Source organism: Ciona intestinalis, chromosome 10, assembly GCF_000224145.3.
Source record: "Ciona intestinalis chromosome 10, KH, whole genome shotgun sequence".
Classification (NCBI taxonomy): domain Eukaryota; kingdom Metazoa; phylum Chordata; class Ascidiacea; order Phlebobranchia; family Cionidae; genus Ciona; species Ciona intestinalis.
The window spans coordinates 4,853,226-4,877,501 of NC_020175.2; the positions used below are offsets into that span (position 1 = coordinate 4,853,226).

The 24,276-nt window shown below is 33.0% G+C and overlaps 5 protein-coding genes across 16 annotated transcripts in view; 2 read left to right on the top strand and 3 right to left on the bottom strand.

The window, feature by feature from the left end:
• Nucleotides 1–1,606, bottom strand: part of LOC101242423 (eukaryotic translation initiation factor 3 subunit L-like) — a 2,940-nt gene extending 1,334 nt beyond the window's left edge. Inside the window, 5 exon segments of the mRNA XM_026836478.1 lie at nt 3–21; nt 249–380; nt 639–718; nt 978–1,147; nt 1,437–1,606. Of these exon segments, the coding sequence (XP_026692279.1) occupies nt 3–21; nt 249–380; nt 639–718; nt 978–1,147; nt 1,437–1,472 (437 nt within the window). The 5' untranslated portion in view covers nt 1,473–1,606.
• Nucleotides 1,607–2,073: 467 nt separating this feature from the next.
• LOC100175647 (porphobilinogen deaminase) lies at nt 2,074–7,051 on the top strand. Its single transcript, XM_002126849.4, has 11 exons — nt 2,074–2,285; nt 2,654–2,726; nt 3,045–3,094; nt 3,151–3,284; nt 3,647–3,724; nt 4,251–4,326; nt 4,507–4,629; nt 5,164–5,313; nt 5,558–5,611; nt 5,954–6,052; nt 6,297–7,051. Exons 1-11 carry the CDS (start codon nt 2,241–2,243, stop codon nt 6,492–6,494), a joined length of 1,080 nt encoding a protein of 359 aa, XP_002126885.1. The 5' UTR covers nt 2,074–2,240; the 3' UTR covers nt 6,495–7,051.
• A 486-nt stretch (nt 7,052–7,537) lies between these two features.
• On the bottom strand, nt 7,538–11,612 carry LOC100185850 (ras-related protein ORAB-1). Its single transcript, XM_002126696.3, has 7 exons — nt 10,981–11,612; nt 10,682–10,754; nt 10,266–10,361; nt 9,540–9,635; nt 9,150–9,281; nt 8,794–8,926; nt 7,538–8,344 (listed from the first exon to the last, which is right to left on the bottom strand). Exons 1-7 carry the CDS (start codon nt 10,998–11,000, stop codon nt 8,280–8,282), a joined length of 615 nt encoding a protein of 204 aa, XP_002126732.1. The 5' UTR covers nt 11,001–11,612; the 3' UTR covers nt 7,538–8,279.
• A 1,108-nt stretch (nt 11,613–12,720) lies between these two features.
• Nucleotides 12,721–17,315, bottom strand: LOC100177969 (aldehyde dehydrogenase family 8 member A1-like). The gene is made up of 10 exons (XM_002126603.4): nt 17,157–17,315; nt 16,298–16,389; nt 16,036–16,114; nt 15,692–15,864; nt 15,297–15,489; nt 14,837–15,037; nt 14,505–14,666; nt 14,045–14,254; nt 13,731–13,830; nt 12,721–13,555 (listed from the first exon to the last, which is right to left on the bottom strand). The coding sequence occupies exons 1-10, from the start codon at nt 17,265–17,267 to the stop codon at nt 13,413–13,415; spliced, it is 1,464 nt and encodes a 487-aa protein (XP_002126639.1). The 5' UTR covers nt 17,268–17,315; the 3' UTR covers nt 12,721–13,412.
• A 541-nt stretch (nt 17,316–17,856) lies between these two features.
• LOC100183481 (putative mediator of RNA polymerase II transcription subunit 26) overlaps nt 17,857–24,276 on the top strand; it is an 8,611-nt gene continuing 2,191 nt past the window's right edge. For 6 of the 12 annotated variants that reach the window (XM_026836361.1, XM_026836354.1, XM_026836360.1 and 3 more), the window contains exons 1-15: nt 17,857–18,090; nt 18,362–18,448; nt 18,895–19,014; nt 19,614–19,778; nt 19,892–19,995; nt 20,220–20,356; nt 20,780–20,908; nt 21,198–21,269; nt 21,561–21,642; nt 21,874–21,971; nt 22,405–22,477; nt 22,897–23,081; nt 23,246–23,335; nt 23,491–23,568; nt 23,667–24,232. In XM_026836361.1, the coding sequence (XP_026692162.1) occupies nt 17,959–18,090; nt 18,362–18,448; nt 18,895–19,014; nt 19,614–19,778; nt 19,892–19,995; nt 20,220–20,356; nt 20,780–20,908; nt 21,198–21,269; nt 21,561–21,642; nt 21,874–21,971; nt 22,405–22,477; nt 22,897–23,081; nt 23,246–23,335; nt 23,491–23,568; nt 23,667–24,232 (2,118 nt within the window). In that variant the 5' untranslated portion in view covers nt 17,857–17,958. The remainder of the gene's footprint in view (nt 18,091–18,361; nt 18,449–18,894; nt 19,015–19,613; nt 19,779–19,891; nt 19,996–20,219; nt 20,357–20,779; nt 20,909–21,197; nt 21,270–21,560; nt 21,643–21,873; nt 21,972–22,404; nt 22,478–22,896; nt 23,082–23,245; nt 23,336–23,490; nt 23,569–23,666; nt 24,233–24,276) is intronic. The other 6 variants (XM_026836363.1, XM_026836357.1, XM_026836364.1 and 3 more) reach the window with 4 other exon arrangements.

Sequence of the window (24,276 nt, forward strand, 5' to 3'; positions counted from 1 at the left end):
AAGGAACTGGACCGTCGGCATCTAAATAAAGGTTACATTTATGAACCCATACTTATTAGGAATTTTACAGATTAATGTGGTAAATCGCAATATATATACTTTAGATCTGCTTGTTTGTTTAAACACTTAACATTAAAGTAAAACTGGGTTCCTAAAACGTTTGATGTTACCCCTGTTCCAGGTAATCTCATACACCCCCCACATTTTTTACATCTATGTCCCTAACTTGTATATAAAACACCACTTACTCAATATATAGTTGAACAAATCACAATAGTTGTAATACGACTTGAACCTTTGCTCCTGTGTTGGCCCACTCTGTATCCTCGCATATATATGTCGGTAATATAACTCCTTATACATGATCATGAACAAGGCATCTGGATGGAACAATAACCTAATAACTTGTATTACAAACCCAAGGCTAAGTCTTTATAATATGGCGGTTTCTAAGAAGATCTTATGTAAATATCATATAAACATACCATTATACCAATACAGATTTTGTCAATTGGTATTTAAATAACTGATTGAAACAAAATATAATGTGCAAATTTGTGTGTGCATAATCAAAATGTATAGGAAATCCTGTATATAAATGCTGACCAGCATACACGTGATTACATGTTAATACATACCGTTTCCCACAATATGCATGATTGACTCAGCTTCTGGCCACGGTTCACTTGAGTAATATTTCTCAGTTAAATGATTCCATCTGTTCAATATAAACGTTTATCTGTTTGATCATGATATACCATTATTAACAAAACAAATTTAAACAATAGCTAAACCGATTTACTAGGTCAGATCAAGATCACTGCATATTTAAAAAAATACTACAAATAACATATGTGTAGTTTTGTATGCTACGTCACACAAATTGAATGAGCTTTTGATTTTAAAGAAAACTTGTAAGTTCTTATATTAACATAAGACAAAACATAGGAATTTAATATTAACCCCACACCACACACCCATTCTCGTAGTAATTCTCAATCTCGTAAGTGTTTTGGTCGTTAAGGGCCTTCTGAAAATATTGCAAATATTTCTGCACGGGTTGTGGCATTGATTGCCGATGACGTTCGTATTCAAGATCTAAGTTTGGATCCCCCGTGTGGCCTTGTTCATGGCTTTCCTCTTCATACTGCAGAGGTTTAATATAGGTTACTATCATTTATCTTGTCACCTTATTATAACTTAACAGTGTGCATGAGGGGTATGAATACACCATGTGTCTGGTGTATAAAAAGTCACACATGTGGGCTAACAAGCACATATGGTGCATAACATACACCTCATGCTACTGTCAAAACATGGGGTCGTCTTATACAACGAACGTATTCATACATCTCAGGCTTACTGTCATGCATAGCATACACAGTTTAGAAAACACATGTTTTAATACACAAAGCAATAAACCATTAGATTCTCACCAGTTCCACATTATATTCTGCTTCTTCCTGAAACATTATTTACATCCAAGATACGTCACGGTTGTGTTTGTTAACAACGTTAAAAATACAAACACAATATTTCGTACACGTCTGCTGAAAATAGGTTGATAAACAAACTGCTTTAATGCTATATTTACGTTTAAATTAAGTTATAACAACAAATAAAACACGTGTTTATTATAAGAACTGACACACGGATTTTGCGGAAAAGTACGAATACGAAACACGGAAATTATCTTTTCCGCAAAAAAACATAAAAAAATGTTGTTTCATATAAATTGGTTCGTTTTTTACACCTGTTTTAAATTTTGTTGACAAAAAATCAATGAAATGCAGGGTTTTACTTATACCAAATTTATCTAGGATAAAACGCACGCAGATCCGTATATCACGCTGTGCTGTACAAAGTACCAGCTGTATAGGATTTATACGTGTAGTATTTTGGTGAAGACGTTTTAAGTTTATGTTGAACTAGGAAATGTGAGAGGCTGCGTTATATGAGTATAGAAAGCAATACTCTTAACTGTATACCAAGCAATGCTCGCATAATATCAAATACGTTTTTGAATCGTCATGCCATATTAACTCTCAATTCCACAGAACTATAATGACTCCGCATAAAATTAGGAAGAGAAAAAGGCAAATTTTAATGCTTGAGTAAACATCAGCGTGACATATTTTGAAGACCACACACAAGAAGATTTTAAACACACGGGTTTTATCGATCTTTCGTCGTATTTATAACACTGGAAACTGGTTGGATCGGATATCATTCGTGTGAAAATGGGAGACAACAACATACTTCGTGTGGGGACAAGGAAAAGTGAGGTAAGAAGTAAAACAAAATGTTGGTTTCCATTTTTAAAGAATAATCTGATTGTATATCTGAATGTATAACGAAGGCGATATTATACCTCAGTGACATTCTAACTTGTAACATATATATATAAATATATATCATTTTATTAACATTGTTAATGGTCCACTATATAAACAAAAATGTTTATTTTTGACAAAAATCATTAAAAAAGGTAAAAATATAATCTCCCCACAAAAAGCAAACAATCTAGGCGCTTGTTGTGTTGTATGTTGTGTAAATCATTGAGACATAACTTGTTTAATAACCAAAAGATTTTTAAACTAATTATTTGATTAATGTCTTATTATTTTGTAACGATAAACAAATTTTCTTCCAGTTAGCCATGGTACAAACGAACTGGGTTGTCAATCAACTAAAGTCATTGAACAAGTCGTTGGAAGTTGAGATTGGTAATTATGATGTCATAGTCATTTATGTGTGGTCCGTAATTAAACCGTTTTAGTAAAATTTATAATTGCGATGTAATAATGAATAATTGTTGGGTGTGTTATTTTGCTATTAGATTTTAGATGAATTAGTATTACATATTAGAAGACTTTATTTGAAATTATGAAATATATATATAATATTAAAAATCGAATAAATTATTTTTTGGTCATTTATTGCACTGGTAAAAATAAGTTGAATAGGATGCTATAACTTCTTTTCATTCTTTATTCCCTTGGTAACAGTTTATAAAAATGACATTTCCTTGCTTTATATTCCAGTTCAAATGGCAACAATTGGTGACAAAATATTGGACAAGTCACTTTCTAAGGTGAGACTCTCTTATATATGTTCATAATTTAGCAGTTTTTAACGAGTTTTTTACAGACTGGTGAGAAAAGTTTGTTCACCAAGGAATTAGAAGATGCTTTGATTGCAAACCAAGTTGATCTTGTTGTGAATTCATTGAAAGATATGCCGTCAACACTTCCACCAAATCTTACAATATCTGCCGTGTCCAGGTGAGATGGAATGAAGTAATGTTGCTAAATGGGTTATTCTGTTGCACAAAAGTGATTTAAGTATCATAGGTGTAATGTTAGAGGTAATGTCACACCAAGTTTTGAAACAAGGGTTACATCATATATTTTAGCTACCTAGTTTGAGGGATCAACAGCTTTTTCCAGGTGTTAGGTGTCACTACAAATAAGCAGAGCCAAAGTATATTTTAGTTACCTCATGAATCAGAAAGGTTTCCTATGTTTGATAAGTGAGTGTAACTGCATTTAAGCAATATCACCCCAGATTTTGTTTAAGTTGAAAAAAATATAATATTTATATATGAACAATGTAGTAGTTTCATTTCTTAAATATTTTCCAACAGACGTGAAGACCCACGTGATGCTGTGATTATGCATCCGGATAATGTTGGGAAGAGATTGGAAGATCTTCCTCCTGGGAGGTTGGTGTTGATTCATATACAACGTATATAATATATTTAGTAACAATTAATAGAATAAAAATCTCCTAATTATAAAAACGAATTTTCACATTATTGTATGCTATATGGTTGAGGACGAGGTCCTTGTTGAGGACCTAGGATTTAGGCCAGATTTTGCCCCTATACCTGCCCCCCTTGAGTTTAAAAGTTTGGTGCAATGGAAATGGCTACCTAGTTCGGCCACATATTAAAAGTTTCAGTAACAAATACCATTTCCTTACCAATTTTTATAATTGTATAAACATCCAACTAATTTGTTAATTAAGGAAACACCAATTTGTTATCATTTTAATTAATTGTTAGTTACACAGATGCTATTATAATTACCTCCAAACCAGTCATCCAATTCTTACAATAGCTTAAACCTTTAGTTATTATAATAACCTTTAGTTATTATATCCTGGTACATAATAGTGGCGTTGAGTCTCACATGTAATAGTTTATAATGATGCTTTACCACATACCTAATCAATCCACTGCTCCCTAGTATTGTTGGCACAAGTTCATTGCGAAGAGTCGCGCAATTAAAGAAGTTGTTTCCTGATCTCAAGTTTAAAAGCATTGTGAGTTATTACATCATATTTTAATGATATCATATTTTTAAAAACATAACCATTCAATGAAATTATCTTACTTTCTTTTTAATAACATCACAATGATTTTAATAATATTAGTTTTATGACACAATCATATTATTAATAACATTATCATATTTTAATGACTTCATCAATAATGACATACAGCGAGGAAACTTAAACACGAGGCTTCGTAAACTTGACGATGCCAGTAATTTCTCAGCGATTATTCTCGCGGTGGCTGGTGTTAAGAGGATGGGATGGAATGCGAGGATCTCTTACACACTTACTGTGAGCATTTACATTATTATATTGGAATGCTTCATTATAAACTGTTCTATTTTACATGGGTGAGATTTTACAGTAAGGCACGCTATGAAACCTGAGATTCAGGCCAGAACTGTTCCATTACCCCAACGTTCTATATGCACGACGTTATATTCTATATGAGTGAAGTCCTACAGAGTGACATGTAATGGGACATGAGATTCAGGCAGAAGTTAGCTCACTAACTCAAGACTATCTTGTGCCACTTCCCGGTTACTTATGTTAACTATTAACTTATCATTGATGGAGTTAAATATTAAAAGAAGGAAAATATTTGTAACAATGTTTGTTTATTGTTAAAGTTGTAACAGGTTTGGCTCCTGAAATTAAAAGTGGAGTTGAACTACTTGAAAATTCATTTTACATATGTTGTAAATTATTGAACACTTTTGCCACCCACAGTTTAAAGTTATACAAAATTTATTACAATTTTGTGATCTGTTTTTTTTTTGGAAATTAAAATTTCCACTTTATTTATTACTCATGATGTCATTATAGACCGATGAATGCTTGTACGCGATTGGTCAAGGAGCACTTGGGATCGAAACAAGAGCTGATGATATGAAAAGTATAAAGTTGGTGTCGCAACTTCACGATAAAGATACTGTGATAAGAACAGTGGCTGAGAGAGCTTTCCTAAAAACATTGGTCTGTATATACCTTGTGTTAGTGGTTATATAAAATCCATGTGTTACAACTTGACAGCGAACATAAGGTGTATGAATACACCATGTGTGTCTGGTGTATAAGAAGGCACCCATGTTATAACTTGACAGTGAGTATGAGGTGTATGAATACACCATGTGTGTCTGGTGTATAAGAAGACACCCATAAAATATCTTGACATTAAGCTTGAGGTATATACACTTAACATAAACACCATCATTCACAGGGAGGGGGGTGTTCGGTTCCACAAGCAGTTCATTCATGGATAATTGAAGATGAGGTTCGTGATTATTTAATACCATATTATGATGGTTGTTTATGTAGTAAAATCTGGTAATTGGTAAAAAACATTTTATTCCCCCCTGTTTTAAAAGTTTATTTACTTCTCACCCCAAATGCCCCAACATCACACATTTACACTTAAGGTGGTTGTACTGGTGGTTGTACACAGTATTCGGAATTCCTCCGCTTTGTCTATTTTGTCAGGATTTCGCTGCCGCATGCGGAACTCGGTAATGGGTTTGCATACGACGTAGCACACCGGAGATAATGTGTACACTGTAAAGCCACCTTTATGGTAATTAGACATATGTATCTTGTTCATCCAACCTTAACATCCCAGCTCTACATGAGAGGCGCGGTGTTCAACCTTGATGGTTCCAAGTCACTTTACGAAACGATGCAAACATCTCTGTTTGTCAACGAAGATGACAAGAAACTGGTGACATTTTTACTTGATTTTTTATTGACTTGTTTATATAAACTTTATTATTAGAAACTTGTAAAAAAATCCCATTTTTTACATGTTTTTTTTAGTTTAACATTGACATAATATAAAGTAGCAAAGATCAAGTTAATTAAATAAAACAACAGAGGGAATTTGCAGCAAAATATCTTTCAATAAAAACATGCAAGGAGAAAAAACCACTTGTGGAAAATTGTCAATAACATTTAACATTAAACAGATGGAGCCAGTAGACTTGGATAGTTGTTGTGAGTTTGCGAGCATAACAACCAGCCATAAATTCATCAACCCCATGTTATTAAAAGCATCCGGACATCTGGGGAGGGATCTCGCTTTGCTTCTTCTTCAACGAGGAGCAACTGCTATTCTTGATGAAGCTCGCGAGCAGAATTTGCTGCGTGTTGATGATGTTGTGTGATGTCATAATTATGCCATGTGATGTCATAATGGTGTCATAATGATATCCATTGTCATATTATTTAGACCAGGGCTTCTTAAACATTTATTCTCGCGACCCTTTTTAAATTCATTAAACTTTCCGCTGCCATTCACAATTAATACAATAATAAATACTTTGTGTATAATTTGTAAACTATCAGTGACCCTGAAAGTTCGTTACATGACCCCTAGTTTGGGAAGCCCTGATTTAAATGATTGTTTTGCACTTGTGTAATAGTCTATTTCTATTTGAATATCATAACAGAGATTGATTTTTTTAAGCTGCTCCAAACAGGTTGTATGTATAAGATGTTATGTCAGTGTTTTTATAATGTCCTGATTATACCAAAACTGGGAGGGTAGTAATAATAATAACCATCACTTTGTTTGTATATAATATGCATTGTTTCATATACAATTGGATGCATTTTGGATTTTTCTACTTTTAAGTTAATTTTTGCAACAAACATTTTTATCATTCGTTGCATTTTGAGCCTGTATAAAAATGATATACCAGAAAACTAATTTGTCCCACAAAAAGTTACTGCTTTATTACTTGACGGTACTTTTATTCCTTTTATGTTAAACGAATTTACCTCATTTATCCTCGCATAGCCAAACAGATGGAATTTTCTCTATATTTTTTTTAATGTACGGCTGACCTATTAGACAAAGCTAAAATGGCTACAGGGTTAAAGGTACTGCTGTTAAGATATTTTGAACCTTAAACTTGTATCATCTGGGTTATAAAGCAGACACTGCCATTTGGCCAACAATTTTTTACCAAAACACACTAAGTTGCAACATAGTGTAACTCCATGGGGAATTATTTCCTAAATTTTTAAATTTAGACAACCCATAGTACAGCAATTTCCGCCAAGTTTCCAGACATATACACCCACAATGTCTCATAGCCACGAGACTTTAACTTTTATTGTGTTGGGTGTAAGAACACATACCAACCACTGCACTTATCGCCAGTTTTGAACTACCTTTTTTCTCTACACATTTCAACCACATTGACTTTTTAAGTTAAAGACTTTATTTTCAAATATCCTCACATACAACAAGGCTTAGTATACGGTTTAAGCACTAAGTAACCACACGATAATAACAACCGCACAGGCCTTTTGCAATTATCACATTAACTTTAATCAAGGATCAATTGGAGCAAGGACAGAAAAGTTAGAATATTTTGCACAAAAATTTACACAAGAGTATTCAGATTTTCACCTAGGGCAAAATTGACAATATTTAGCGCCCATGTGTTTTGTTATAGAAATGTCATATTAATTACGACCACTGATATAATGTGCATGGGATAAAACCTTCAAATAAGTGGAATAACATAGAGTAACATTTGTATTGCTGCCATATTTCCTAGAACATGGTACAAAGTGTAAAAATGTACAATGAGAGTATGAAGCAAACCAGATGTTTAATTTAGATTGAACATGGGAGTTTCGTGCATACCATGTTATACTGAACGCTTCAAATGTTAAACCACACTCTATATGTGGCTCAAGTTAAAATTGATGAAGTATGATCATGTGTGAAGTTAATTAAAATCACCATCAACAGTTTGACTATCGTTGTCAAGCGCAAAGTGTGAAAACTAATAACAATAAATAGCATATATATTATATTAATACGTCGGTTTTTGTTGATTCCAATGAAAGTAGGTAATTAAATGAATGTTGAATACTAATCTAAGCGACCGGGTTGAGGAATGACACTGTGGTAATGCAACATAAGGACAACACATTTAACAACACCCTCCTTGCTTGCCGTCAACAGGTTTGCTGGAAATATCAACTTTGTTGCTTTGTCCTGGAAAGTGTTGAGTGATCTTTAATTTACTTCATAATAAACAATGCATAATGGTGTATACACTATCTAAACAACTCTTTCCAGATTAATCCTTCATCTTTCACAGAAGTAATAGCTACAGCTCATATACACAGTATAAATTTCAAAGAAACATGGAAGCTACAACTAAGTCCCCTAAATCAAAATATGCCGCCATAATTTATGGCTTAGATACCAACAACTACTGCAACTAGAGGCCACAAACAGAGCTGCCAGGTTTTAATTTTATTTAAGTTTGTCTTTTCTGATCTTTTTTTAAACAATAACATTTAACAGCCTGTCATATGAACATATAGGTTTATGTTTTGTCTTTGTGCGTAAATAAAAGCCAACGCACCATATATATTGTGGCTCAAGCATATTATGTATAATTTGCGGATAATATCTTGTAATGATTAATAATGACTTACCAGGTGAAGCAGCAGTACCGGGTCCCATTCGATTCTTTATCTCAGCAGCCATTGTCATGAAGGCTTGTTCAACGTTATTCGCTGTCTTTGCGCTCGTCTCAAGGAACGGAATTTTTAAAGTATCGGCATATTCCTATGGTATAGACAGATAGTTAGTAGTGCTTGAGTATAAGGTAACTACCAGTGATAAATAAAAAATATTACCGGTAAAACTAGATTTAAACAGCATGATCGGCAGTTTTTATCTGTCGTGATGCAAGTCGCATCAAAGCAAATCTTACAGTTATTTTTACATTGCAGAGTAATTTGAAACATTATATTATGTCTAGTACAAACAACGGCCTTAATAAACATACCTTAGCAGTCGTATAATCCACTACTTTCTTTGTGGTTAAGTCACATTTGTTTCCGACAAGTAATTTATTTACATTTTCACTCGCATAGCGGTCGATTTCTTGTAACCATTGCTTTACATTGTTGAAAGATTCCTAAATAATATCTTGATTTAACAATATATAATATGATTAGTAAAAGAATGGTTTGTTCTGGTACATCCAAACCAATCAAGCACGATTTTACTGTATTACAAAGTAAAAGGGAAAATGTAGGCAGTTACACCCACATAACTAAAAGAGTTTTAATGATTAATGGAACAATCAGTCTACTAATTACTAAAGAAATAAATCAAACACTATCATATTTCCACATTGGGAACCTATTCATTAATATTATGAAGTAATAATGACCTGGTCTGTTACATCATAGACAACAATAATCCCGTGTGCACCTCTGTAGTAACTTGAGGTAATCGTTCGAAATCTTTCTTGACCCGCTGTGTCCCACTGGTGAACAAAAATATTTAAGTTTTGCTGCTACATTAAAATAATGGGAACATAGGCAGTACAGTACTGTGGGGTAAGATAGAATACTGCTAGTGCTGGCACATGATTTCCTAAAACCACTTTTAATAATTAACAATGCTCTTTTTGAGTCATAAGCCTACCATTATACACAAAAAGGAAATATAGAGGGAACGGAAACATAAAACATCTTATCCAACCGCCAACCTACTATATTAAATTAATAATAATATATTGGATTATTGGTACGTAACTCAGTTTAGCTGTAATCAAGTTAAACTAAATATAAACAAATAATAAGCAGTTACAACACAAAGTTTAGATGGTTTATTGTTACTTTGTTTAGAAAGCCATGCCATAAATAGCTTGGTTTCATACAGAGTTATTTTAACTATTTTATGAAAACATAGTTACACAATTTGTGTTGCTGTTTTGATAACATTTGTTACTTTACATACTACAAAATCAAAATTTTATATGCTAATGAATTGATGTAAAAATAATAAAGGAATACTTCAACTTGTCCAATATAAAAACTTAACCATATACAACAATAATATTTCAATTTTTTTAGTGACTAATTGTAAGATATAAGTAGCAAACTTTACTTACGATTTGTAACTTTATAGTTTTCCCATCAAGTTCAATGGTTCTTATTTTAAAGTCGACACCGATGGTACTTATGTAACTCTCTGTGTATGTGTCGTCCTGTGGGATACCGAATGTTAAACTACATGTCGAATTTCTGTTACTTCTGCCATCAGGCATAATGTAAAAATTCTTTAACTCATCTAGTATAAAAAACATGTCTATTTTTCGACGAAATACACTACGATTTTTATACCAGATGACCTCTTAAAATATTATTACATGCTAATTGCTATAAAACAATGAATTTTTTTATGAGAAGATTTAAGCAAGCACTAAAATACACCACGTCTTGGGGACAAGCAACCATTTTCACTGTTATACATACAACATTGTAATATATTTGTAATTGCAACATTATAACAGGTGAATGAACTTACAGCGAATCTCAACAATAAACATGACTTTCCAACACCCGAGTCTCCAATCAAGAGAAGTTTAAACAGGTAGTCACTAAGAATGGAGTATGTAATGTTAATTGCTTATAAATACTTGTTAAAATTAATACAAATTTTAAGCTATGTTCTTTCATACTGCATGCATAGCAAAACGTGGTTAAAAACACGCTTTGGGTAAAAACTACTTAGGTAAAATCATAGTTTTAAACCCCTAATGTAATAAATAGCTAGAAAAATATATTATATTAACAATACATGTTAAGTTGAAATGTTTAACTTACTATTCAGGATTCATTGTCATCTCCTGATTTGCTTCCAACTCACTTTACAACAGACGTCTTAATATTTCGCGTAAAATAACAGCAGCAAAGTTAAATACAGAAGATAACAGTATCGCAATATACACAGATCAACTGGAAAACAATCATATATATATAAATGGTAAATTGGTGTTGAAGAAGAATGGATAAAGTTAGTGGTAGAGAGTCAGTAATTGGTTGTTGAGGTAATAGAATAGGTCAAGCCTGAAGTACATGCAAGTTAGCCTGGCACGCCATACCATTTTCCATAAGGACCTCAAACATATACAATAAAATCTCACTGAAGAATCCAAACAAAGGTGAATGTAACTTAATTAAAATTGATCTTGCCAAAGTAAACAGGCAACCAGATATTAAAACAAATATGAAATATCCTACATTCATTCCACTTGGATAAAGTTATTGTTTTGAGTTTATATAGCCTACTCAATTTTATTACTATAGAGGACAACTCGTTGCGACATAGAAATATAGAATAAATGCTTTTGACATCACATTCACAAACAAGTTAAAAACAACCATTATTATTGTTAAGCTTTGTTTTGCTAAAGTTGTGAAATCTCAATCACTCTTTATTAGGAAGATATTCTGAAGATATGTTTGTTGCTTGTAAGCTTTTTACAGCATTGTATTGACAATGAACAAACTTCAATACTGAGAGATGTTACATGAATAATCATTAAAGCAGCTCAAAGATAAAACATGCATATTCTTCATAAAGTTGATTTTTAGCGATTGCTCAACTATATCTCTAGCACCAATTAAAGTCAACCATTCAGAGATAATCCAATGTACAAGACAACATTCCTTATTACCTATCCCATAACTTTTCGGAGAAATAACGATTCCCATTGTATAGATATATCATTTGAAATATGACATTACACAGAATGGACGCCATGGAATATGTTAGGGTTATAGCCAGGATTTACTGGTTAGGTTTTTGATATTTTAATTGGTTAATCAGATTTGTAAAGTACGTATACAACTTTAGCTTGCATATTATCATGTAATTTAAAGATTTGTACATAGAATAGTGTTGCAAATATACTGTGGCTGAGTGCTGTCACTATATTTAGGCACTATGAGCTTATGCCTATATAAATAAGCAGAACATATGTTTCACTTTATACATTACGGTTTATTTTTAGGAAGATTTTGCTGTTTTCATAAGCATAACACAACACACACTATTAAGGCCTGACGTAAAATCAAATTACCACAAAATAAAGGTTGGAAAACTATGATTTAGAGTACTTTCTTTTGTTAAAACATAAGTAAACACACCTATACCTTAACAAGTCCACTAAAAATGGGCGTTGGCGTACATTTATAAGCTAATAACAATCTCACTCGGTCAAAAACAAACAAAAACAACTGATACTATCTCCTCACGTCAATATATTGTCAATAAATTGTTTTGTTTTCGTATTTTTATCGAACTTGGAACATAAAGAGATTGGGATTAGACATCAGCAGTTTACTTGATGACGTCACTCAAAAGACGTGGCATGATTTGCTTGTCCCCAGTCACGTGAATAGACTACAAACAGCCATGATTTTTATCGTTTCAGTTAAAACAAGAGAGTAAGGTCCATTATAAACTGCGATGTGTGCACCTTTTCAAGATTAAAATGATCGAACATTGCGATAATCGGCGTTAAAACGCGAATTTAGACTTAGAAAATAAAATTTCTTTAAGCACAATGTGTATTTATTCACCTTATTTTTACTGTTGAGGTATAGCATGGCTATCTTCTCATCCAACAGATACACATGATGTATTCATAAAATATCTTACTAGTTTTAAAACTGTGCTATCTTAAACTAAGTGTTATGCTGTATGAAACAATACACACTTTATCAAACAATTTTGCTTAAACATCTGATTGCATATTGCACATGAAAAATGATTGCACTAATTAGTATAACAATTTACGGTAAAAAAGTGTACATGATTGAATCATGAAATATTGTTAAGTTATTTCAAACACAAACCTTAAGAGGTAAAATACAAAGCCCAAACAATTTTGTGATAAATTAACTTGTCATAACTGGAACTTATTACTAATCTTAATTATATGACATTAGCATGACAAAAGACTATTCAAACAAACCAACTGTGTGTTGGATATTAACATGTTGAACAAACCAAGCTTAAATGAACAAATAGAGAATTTGTAAGTTACATTATGTTGTTTTCAGAACATTAGCATAATGCAAGAATATAATAATTAAATGAAAGAAAGTTGCAGCAGTTTATAAACAGTTAAATTGCCCACACACTTCCCGCCACTGTACTCAACTTTTCCAGCATCCATTAAAATCATACATAGATTTAACCCAGTGTTCATATACCACCAACACCTCTATAACCCATTACATGATTATTATTAATATTTAATGCACACTGTCTTGGCCTCTGTGAAGAACTCGGCTGAATGCTTGGCACTCTCCCTACCAATACCAGATTGTTTCATTCCACCAAACGGCATGTTCAAATCACGAACCATCCAACAGTTTACCCACACAGTTCCTACAAGGACCAAGTTTTATTTAAACATTTTTTTGGTTGTTTAATTACTTCAATCTCTGCTAAAGTATTCAAAGTGATAATTTGCATTGTGTAGTCAAACAAAAGTTACGCCTATTATTATTTAAGTTAGGTATCTTACTATAATGACATATCTTCCACAAACAAATATATTTACCTGCTTCCAGTTTCTTAGATACTCTATGAGCCCTTGCAAGGTCACTAGTCCACACTGTTGCACATAATCCATACTTGACGGCATTTGATCTTTTCACTGCCTGCAATATAAATAGTAATAAAATATTTAATGGTTTACAATTTATGCTGTTCAATGCTCAATATTGAAACTATTGACAACAGATGTGTTCTTAAGCGAGACACTTAACTCACATTGTTTCAACCCAATGTTCTAATGGTTTGTATCGCAAATATAGGTTGGTATGTAACAAATTAAAACAAATGAAATATACACAAGCAGTATTTAAATGTCACCTCTTCCTCTGTGTTGAATGGCATAATACAAACAACGGGCCCAAATATTTCATCTTGAACACATCGTGAAGAATCATCAACACCAGTCACCACGGTAGGTTGAATGAAGAAACCACCTTTCACACGTTGTGGTAATCTAAGTTGTTCAACCCCGTCTCCACATTCAATCTTACCACCATCATCACGGGCAATGTTGATGTAATGTTTCACCTGCATGTTATATTGGTTAAGGATTGTATATAAGAATTTTCAGCAAAAATCTAATGGATATTGGTAAAAAGCAGTTACATTCTTAGTCATCAAACTGAGGAATTGATTAATGTAAGCAATGCAAACTTGTTAGGCAACTTACAGAATGTATATAAAAAAAACGGGTTTTATATTGAATATATGTGGCATACACACCCATACAGAATACAATATATACTGAGCATGAATTAATAAAACAAAAACTCCTTACTTTTTCCCAGTGTTGTTTACTAATCAGTGCACCAACATTGGTTGATTTATCATCAGGATCTCCAACTTTAAGAAGTTTTGTTCGCTGAACAAATTTTGCAACAAATTCCTCGTAAATTGTTGAATCAACATATATTCGACTTGTACATAAACATATCTCTCCCTGTGTAATATTTTACAATACAATATTATTACACATATTAAATGTCAAAACAAGGCTATAACATCTGGTTAGACGGCTAAAATTTACATTGCCAGCACCCCGGCTAAGTTGTAACAGGCTTGATCACAATTGAAGAATATTACGCTGCAAGCTCACCGCTTATATTTTACCTGGTTAGCAAAGCTTGATCTTACACAGCATTGAACACAATCATCAAGATTTGCATCACCAAACACAAGGGCTGCGTTCTTTCCCCCCAATTCAAGGGAGACAGGTTTACAAAGTGGAGCAACCACTTCTGATATATGATGACCCACTGCGGTGCTACCAGTGAATGAAATCACTGAAACATCTTTGTGTTTTACGATCGCCTGAACAAATTAAATATATATGATGAAAGATTGCAATGTAGTAAACATTAACAGCAGTTTTATTCCTCACATTATAAGATTTAGCGCCACAGTTTTAAGCTTTATATAGCTTTTACCCTTCTGGAAATACAAACAAACAAAGCTTTTAATCGTACTTGCCATATTAATCAAGGTTTCTATTGTTTGACAGTAACTGCATTATAACAATTTTATTTTATAAGTTGTAAAACATGACCCCATTAGTTACTTTAACACCCACCTCCCCTGCAGTTGGTCCGTCCCCAAACACAATATTCACGACACCTGGAGGTAGTTCTGCTTGAGTGAACACCTCACACAACTTCCATGCAGTCACGCTTGTGAATTCTGATGGTTTAGCAACGCAGGTGTTGCCAAATGCAATGGCTGGTGCAATCTTCCAGGTTAATAAATATAAAGGAAGGTTCCAGGGGCTGTTTAACAACAATTACAAACATTAATAAAGGACACAATGGTAGAGTAAAGATATGCATCTGTCTTTGTAAACTTTTTTTATTTTTTTACCAGAGACAAAGTCTGGCACAGAATTTGTTGTTCTTTAAAAACCCTATGCCAAAATATATAGACAAAACTATAAATAGTTTTCTTTGTTGAATAAAACTTAAAAGTAGCTACCTTATCAACCCAGCCACACCTACAGGCATCCTATGCACATAATTCAATGCATTGGTTGGGTTGGTGAGATGTGTACAATCGTCTGTTTCATGTAAGATGACAGAAGCAAAGAACCGGAAATTATAAATCGCTCGAGGAATATCAACGCTTGTTGCTAAGGTCACTGGTTTGCCCTGGAAAGAAATAGGATTAAACAATTCAGATCATATTAACTTACAAATTCAAAACACATTGTTTAAACAACACTTTAGTTTAAGTCAAGTAATGTCATGTGTAATTGGCCCTGAATCTCTGATAAAATAGATAAGTGATGACACATGATAAGCATCATATGATCATGATACCTGATCTTGTGATTCAAGTTGAGCAAATTCATCCAACCTTGATTCCAAGATATCAGCGATTCTCCTCATAATGTTGCAACTGTGGGTAAGATCATGTTTATACAACTAATATTGGCTTGTGGTGGTAACAATATATATAAATGTTCAAGCGGTAATTTTAAATCTCATCTTAACACTACAGAATATATAACTTGTCGTTATAAGACAAGTGTTCGTTTTATACACATCGTTTAAACCAGAAAGACTAATTTATTCCACGTACCGATCCTGTGGACTTGTATTCGACCAACCATAAAAGGCTTGCTTAGCGCTTTGTACGGCATCATCAACGTCTGATGTTTCACTTGATGGGACCTTAAACACGGAAGGTATAAGTGGATAATATATCTCAGGGGTTCTTAAACTTTTTGAAGCACGCCCCCCCAATGAAGATCTTAACAAATTTGCGCCCCCCCCTTTTTGTTAAATTATCACAGTGGTGTTCAATTAATTTCTGCCATGATCCACCACAGCCAAACCTGACATATTGGACATGCTTTAAACCGCGCCCCCTTGGTTGACTGTACCTGTATTATTGCGTAAAACACATTTTCGCGATCAACGCAAAAGTGAAATCAAATAACCGTTTCGTTTACGTTTGCGTCATAGTTTAGCCTTATATTTGCCATGTTTTTCTTAGCCAGGTAGACTGTTTGTTACGAAATAATAGGGATTCATTGCATCATAATAGCGATTGTTTTGTCTGGCAATTAATTAAGACATAATAGCAATTCAGACTTAAAGGTTTGCTATTTTAATTTAACGTTTGCGTGCGTCGTATTTAGGCCTTTTGAACACCACTGTAATAAGACATATAACACTTTATTTTATAGTTTTTCGCGTCCCCCTTCCAAGTGTTACATGCCCCTCTAGGGGGGCGCGCCCCCCAGTTTAAGAACCACTGATATATCTATTTGAGTTTCAACAATTGACAGGATTCGAACCAACAACCGAGTATTATTATAAAAAATGATCAGATTGGACATCAGTCAACATTGGGTTAAAGCAATTAATGTCTTTCCAATGAAATAGTTTTGGGTCTTGAATCTGGTATCTTCCTGTAATAAAATACTACATAATACCTTTGCATTGATTAACCCAGTAGCTGGACACAAGCTTTCGATAAACTTTCCAGATTTTGGTTCAACAAACACACCGTTGATGTAATTCTTTATTTCTTTTACGTCACACATTTTAATTTATGTTATTGGACAGTTCAAAGGGCCAATATAATAGTGGAGATCTGTAGAAAGTGTGGTATAATGTATACTTTACACGACAAAGTTACATGTGTACAATTTTCAACATACGAGATACTCTACATTAAAAACTAAGCAGCAATCGCTAATGTAAACAAACTGCACGCTAACCACGTGACTTATAACAAAACAAACAGTGTTATATGATATCTATGATTTTTAGTATTTTCGGTAAATCCCCTATATATCTTTTTACGGAAAATTAACAAAAAACGGAAATTGAACGTTTTTTAATGCACGTTTATGAAATATTCAGTTTTGTATGCAAAATTATTTTTTTAGTATAAAGAAATGTTATGTATTTGTATAAAAATACGCTTTGTTATACATTTTAAATATTAAAACAACAAACAAATCTTTTAAACATATGTTTTTACTCTAGAGTGTATTTAATTTACATTTATGTTGCAAAAATCAAAATGTGTTTACTGTTTATGTAAGTCACAAAAAATCACTTTCTAATAAAAAAAAATTCCGCAACTTTTTTCATATTTCCGAAAAAAATCCGTCACTTTTCTGGCGCTCGATTCGGAATATTTTGAAAACGCTTTGGTTTTGTTTCGACTGTGTTATAAAATATGTTTTCTTTCTGATGATTTAAATAGTAACTTTGTTGGCAATTGAAATGGGATCGCTCACATGCAACGAACAATGTCTAAGAAATCTTGCTCATAAAACACTGGAAGATCTATTAAAAATAAAGTTAAATACATCTGTTGCAAGATTACAAAAATTCGTTAATAACTTGAACTCCCAGGTAACTTCTTATCATATATTTGGTTCATTTGCTTTGTGCCCGTAGTGTTTTTGTAACTAGCTTTAAAAATAAAATATTGGCCTATTTTTCAAAAAATCTGGTATAAATATAAAATATAAATACTTATGTACTTAATTTAAGTAAACTATTTTGATTAAATGTGCTGTACTTATAAAATCTGACACTTGTTATACTGAGTCCTGAGCCTTATTTTTCACATTACTGTAACTATTTAAATATTTATTGAGTTACTTCTCCCCTCACTTTATAGAAACCTCATTCGGAATGTTCACTTAATTTCCAAAAACCTTTCTGTGAGATGAAGCTTTCTGAGGTTGTTGTGAATAATCAGAACATGGTTGGTTGTAGTTAGGCATGGTTGAATAACAAGTTGTTTGTAATCAATCCTGGAATATTAACTCAATAAATAGAGCAGCAATTGGCATGAAACCACATAAAAACAATTTTAAAGAAAACCTGTGCGAAAAAGTGTTGCAATAATATTCTCAATGCTAAAAAATCTTACCAATCTGGTAGGATACTTCAGCACAAGCACATATCGCTAGCATGGGCCATGTGACTGCCCTACATATTACCCAGTTTAATTTGACTTGTTCGCCAGCACAATGTCACAGTGGCAAGAGAGATACTGAGATCAAGGCTTAAAAAAATACCAATTTTCAAACATGGTAACTCATAAACTGGTACTAGGTGTGTGAAACAAAGCACCCATGTTAAACAACTGTCATTGCCCCACCACACAAACACATATAAGTTACATTTATTCAACATGTTAATACACAGGACCTTCACCTCCACCCCCCTTATATTCTTCATCAGTTCTGTGTTTATCTTCATCAATATTTAGATGTTGAAGGTTTGTTTCGAATACCTGGTTCATCTAAAAGAATTAATATTCTTAAGGTAGGTGCTCAACACAAAATTAAACAGAAAATATAATTGACTGCATACAACAAAGTTGCCTGTGGATATATAAGAATAGGGAAAGTGGTCTCTTTTTGTTAAACAAGAAAGCTATTTCTTTTTGGCTTCCTGGAGCGTTCTATATACCTTTTTGATGACTCACATTTCAGGCAGTAAACAATGTGTTTGTTTTAAATGAGTTTAAAGATTGGATTTCAAAAAACATCTATATAATTGTTTTACTGAAGGCTATATGCTTTAAGATTAAGGTGTTGCAGGCCATTACAGGCTGTATACACTAAGCCGATTATGTATCATTTAAGCTCCCTATTTATTATTCATGGAAGTGTTAACAGCATAGATGCCCAACATTGCTATGGGTGCATGTGAAACTACTGAAGTAGTGATAGCACAATGATCAACTTGTTGTACAATAATACAGTTACAACTAGAAAATAAAACCATAAACACCTATTTTTTGTGACAAACATACAATGAGAAGAATCTTTTGAACTTGAGTATCCGGACTTTCAAAATTCTAGGCGCATATAGTAACCTACCAGTTGTGTCTTCAAAACAAACCATATTTTTAATTGCAGGAAAAGCTTGAATGTGGTTTTGTATTAAGTGATGAAAACCCGCACGATGTTGCGAACCTTTTCACTTTGTTTTTACGCCAAATACCAGACCAGTTGATACCGAAACAATTTCATTCAATTATTTTACAAGTGATGCACGCCATGCAGGATGACAACCAAATAAAGGTAACAAATAAAATATGGATAATAGAAGTGTTAACCTGTCACGTTTATAAAATATAAGTATAAAATATGTATGTAATTGTTAACTATGTGTGTAATAGTTTTTTCCATCCCAGGCAATTCAATGTCTATGTTTGTTACTTCCACGTCCCAACTTAGAAACCCTTCTCTATGTCTCGCATTTATTCCAATATGTTGCAGAGCATGGAAACAAAAATAAGTAAGTTGAACGAATAGCTTACAACTTTTAAATTGAATATTTTTAACCAAGGTGTACAAAACAACCATTTTTTCTAACTACTTTTCCAGATTTTTCGTGACACATTAAATATATATATATAATATATATGATACGATAATGATTCAACTGTTATTTAACTATAACATCATAATAAAAGCATTGTTGTGTCAATTTTATAAAATGAATTGTTACATATTTTATAGGATGTCTATTGATTGTCTAGCAACAATGCTAGCACCGAACATCGTTCAGTTTGAAGTAAATTCAAGAAATATTCGAAATATTTCAACGATTCAAACACAGTTTGCCCGTCTGTTGTTGCTCCATTCGTTACAATGCGGTATGTTAATAATATATATATATTGCGCTTATTTTGCAAAACGTACATTGTGACAATGTGTTATTGGTCTCATATGATATATATATATATATATATTGATATGTTATTTATTAATATGGCTCTATCTGGACATCGTTTCACCTGCTGGTAATACTGATTACTGATTCCTGTAGTTACAATTCCTGTTTAGTTTTACTTTTATTAGTAAATGGTGTTATTCTTTGCAGATTACTATTAACAAGAATTACTAAGATAGACTTTATTTACATTATTTTATTGTAAATGTATCATTTGTTGTTTGTTACAGATGACTGCTTTCTGTGAACCTTATCACTGTAGTGAAGACCACTAAAGCAGTTTTTAATTTTTGTTCAATAATTTTTAATAAAATTAATATGTATTAGCTGTATTTAAATATTTCAGTTGATTTGGCAAGTTCTTGGATGGAAAATATTTGTGCTGAGTCATGTCGTTGTGTGGTAGTGGATTGTGACAATGCTAATTTAACAATTTCTATGAGCAAAGCTGATAAACGAAGACGAAGTTTTGCAGGTATAAGTGTTATTGTGATGTTATAGCACGTGTCAAACTTTGGGAGGCATAAGAATTTTCTGCACTGGATTAATCAGTAAACATAACACCAATAAGTTAGATTTGTTTTATAAGAATGCGAGTCTAACAAACCCCTATATTCAAAAGTTTAGCAATAGGCAGTTTGTACTTTGTTTGATTTTAAAAACCCCGTTCTTCTAACTATGCCATTCAAATAAATATTACTTTCACTATGTTCTTTAAAATTGTTATTAATTTGTTTTATTTCATCATAATATATTAACCACAGATCGTATGTTGCACAGTATGTGTGGGAAGTTGTTGAAATCTCATGGAGAATCAACAAATACGACTCAAACATGTAAGTTACATTGATTATATTCTATATGGGTGAGGTCCATGTTCTTAGATATAGGTTAGATTTGCTACCACATAGCATGTAAGTTTACAGTAATAACGCACTGAGTAATATAAGTTAAGAGCATATGACACAAATTTTTATAAAAACAGGGGTGGTGGGAGGCAGTGATAAATGAACACGCAATCCTGTGAAACTAATTTTGTCTTATAGATAATAATGCCATTTGTAATAAGTAGAAATTCCATGGTTTGCCTGCCTATTCAACAACCCCATTTCTTCATTAATTTTCAGCGGATACACCAAGCGTAAAAACCCATCGTAAGAAGAGAAATGCTGATGTTGATTCACCTCATGTTGTTCATCCAATGAAACGGTTGGTTGGTGTTGTATTGTGATGTCATTATTATAATTATGTGATGTCATCATATATTAATGTGGTTAACGCAATATACTTTGGATCTACAAGTTTGTATAGATACCCAACAGCGAACTAGAGTTATTTTAGGCTGAAAAGCCGAGCTTATGGCTATTTCCTAACCCCAACACTATTCCTATAACACATCATGATATCATTACCATTGTAAATAATGCTTTATGTTTACAGGAGGAGTTTACAAGGATCTGCATTAAATACACCAGAGTCATTATCGTATGCTAAGGAAATGCCAAGGAATATTCAAAACAAACCATTTCATTTTGCAGGTTTGTCAACTGTCTTGTATTTGGGGAAAATGTTAAATATTTAATGTGTTTCCTTGAATTTGGATCGTGCTAATCAATTAATCAATTCAACTAATTAGTTAAATCTTGTATAACCTATTTATCTGATTATTACAGTCAAAAATACTAAAATGTCGATCAAATACAACTCAACTTTTATAAACTTCCGTGAAAAGTGCTGCATCCAATTCAGGGTTATTGTTATTGTTTTATTCACATTATGCAAAAACCCTGTCAAAGTACAGTCTTGTCGACAAAATACAACTTACCTTGTTTAAACAGTTGTGAAAAGTTCAGCAACCCATTCAGAATGCTGTTTTCTTGATACTTCATAAAGAGCAATATTCTTTAATCTCTGTTATATGTACTGCAGGCTTTAAAACTGAAAATACTTTTTTTTTCCAATTTACTTTAGATGAATCTGGAATACCGAAAATAAATTTCACACAAGACCAATCACTTCCATGTTCTTCAATGAAATCAGAAAGGTAGAATATTATATTTATACTCAATAACAAAAATTGCAGTAATTGGTGAACTCAGGCTTAAACCAAAGGTCCTGTGGTGTACCTTGCTATAGGGCTTCGCCCATGTGAATGAAATGGTCATCGTGTAAGGATAGCTGTTTGAAATACCTTGCTTAGTTGCCCTAAGAATAACCTATTATGTGAAAAAGCCAAAATTATGTTATGTGAAAAAGCTAAGCCAAACCATTATGTAAAGCCTTAAATTAAGGCCAAATTTTTCCCATTACCCAAACACTCACACTGCTTGTGTGCGCGCTCAAGTAAGCAATGTGTCTCTGTCCTATCCACTACAGTGTTTACAACATTTATATTGCTTTCGAGTGATGTTTAAGTGACCAGTGTGACTTCATCCTATCCACTACAGTATATACATCCCCCAGGCACGACTCGGGCAGCACAACCTGTTTCCGCATCCATAAGTTGAAGCCTCGCAAGAAGTGTGAACGAAGGAGCACAAGATGTCAACCTGATCTTATTGTGAGTTATCCTGTGAGGCAGGGTTTGGAGCAAGAAGAGAAGACTGGAAGAAGATTGGCATCTCATAAAGACCAGCATTCATCTGCACGTATGTAACCTTTGTTTGTATCTTGGTTATTAAAATATTTATTTTCAGGGAGCGCTGATGTAGTTTCAGTTTTTCATTAATATTCATGTTTTTTTATAAGATTTAAATCAGACAGAGAAACAAGAATATAGTATCTTTTATATTGTGTTTATGTTTCTTAACAGATTTGACGGTGGAGAAAAGTAAACAAAGTTCTTTGTTTGGGAAATTAAAATCTCCGTTTCTTTCCCCGGGGATTAGGAGGAGATATAAAGGTTAGTCCTCATGCTCACTGTCGAGTTATAACATGGGTAACTTTTTATATCAGACACACATCGAATGCTTACTGATGAATTATAACACATAGTTGTTTATTTATTCACTAGACAGACAAACATGGTTTGTTAACCTTATATTGTTTATTTTCCAGTTGCAAGGAAACGTAATCACCACGCGAGTGCAGACACACTCGATACAAACATTTCAGATGAATCATTCGTTCCACAAGGTAATTGTTCAGCATGTATACAATTTTGTGTTTTAAGCATTGGGCCGATAAAAAAAAATTATAGAAATTACTTTGTTTCTTTTATCATTGAACATCAGGTGAACCTACTTACAATTCAACAGAAAACACAAGAAATGAAGTTTCATTGTTTGATTTAAGTATAAACACTCTTATATCTATGAACAAGCCATCCGAATATGAAAACACACAAGCTTCTTGTTCACCTAGTGAAGATTTCAACAGCTCGCAACAAGTTGATGACATTCCCAACAACATTCAACAAGTTGATGATGTTCCCAACAACATTCAACAAGTTGATGATGTTCCCAACCACATTCAACAAGTTGATGATGTTCCCAACCACATTCAACAAGTTGATGATGTTCCCAACAACATTCAACAAGTTGATGATGTTCCCAACCACATTCAAAAAGTTGATGATGTTCCCAACCACATTCAACAAGTTGATGATGTTCCCAACCACATTCAAAAAGTTGATGATGTTCCCAACAACATTCAACAAGTTGAAGATGTTCCCAACAACATTCAACAAGTTAATGATGTTCCCAACAACATTCAACAAGTTGAAGATGTTCCCAACAACATTCAACAAGTTAATGACATTCCCAACAACATTCAACAAGTTGAAGATGTTCCCAACAACATTCAACAAGTAAATGATGTTGCTAACAAACATTCAACAACAAG

Coding starts and splice junctions, on each gene's coding strand:
- LOC100175647 (XM_002126849.4), top strand. CDS start 2,241: ATGGGAGACAACAACATACTTCGTGTGGGGACAAGGAAAAGTGAG. Junction 2,286..2,653: donor TGGGGACAAGGAAAAGTGAG/GTAAGAAGTAAA, acceptor ATTTTCTTCCAG/TTAGCCATGGTACAAACGAA. Junction 5,314..5,557: donor GAGCTTTCCTAAAAACATTG/GTCTGTATATAC, acceptor CATCATTCACAG/GGAGGGGGGTGTTCGGTTCC.
- LOC100177969 (XM_002126603.4), bottom strand. CDS start 17,267: ATGTGTGACGTAAAAGAAATAAAGAATTACATCAACGGTGTGTTTGTT. Junction 15,865..16,035: donor AACTTGAATCACAAGATCAG/GTATCATGATCA, acceptor ATTTCTTTCCAG/GGCAAACCAGTGACCTTAGC. Junction 15,038..15,296: donor ACGGACCAACTGCAGGGGAG/GTGGGTGTTAAA, acceptor TAATTTGTTCAG/GCGATCGTAAAACACAAAGA.
- LOC100185850 (XM_002126696.3), bottom strand. CDS start 11,000: ATGACAATGAATCCTGAATA. Junction 9,282..9,539: donor TCTATGATGTAACAGACCAG/GTCATTATTACT, acceptor GATATTATTTAG/GAATCTTTCAACAATGTAAA. Junction 8,927..9,149: donor TGGATTATACGACTGCTAAG/GTATGTTTATTA, acceptor TCTATACCATAG/GAATATGCCGATACTTTAAA.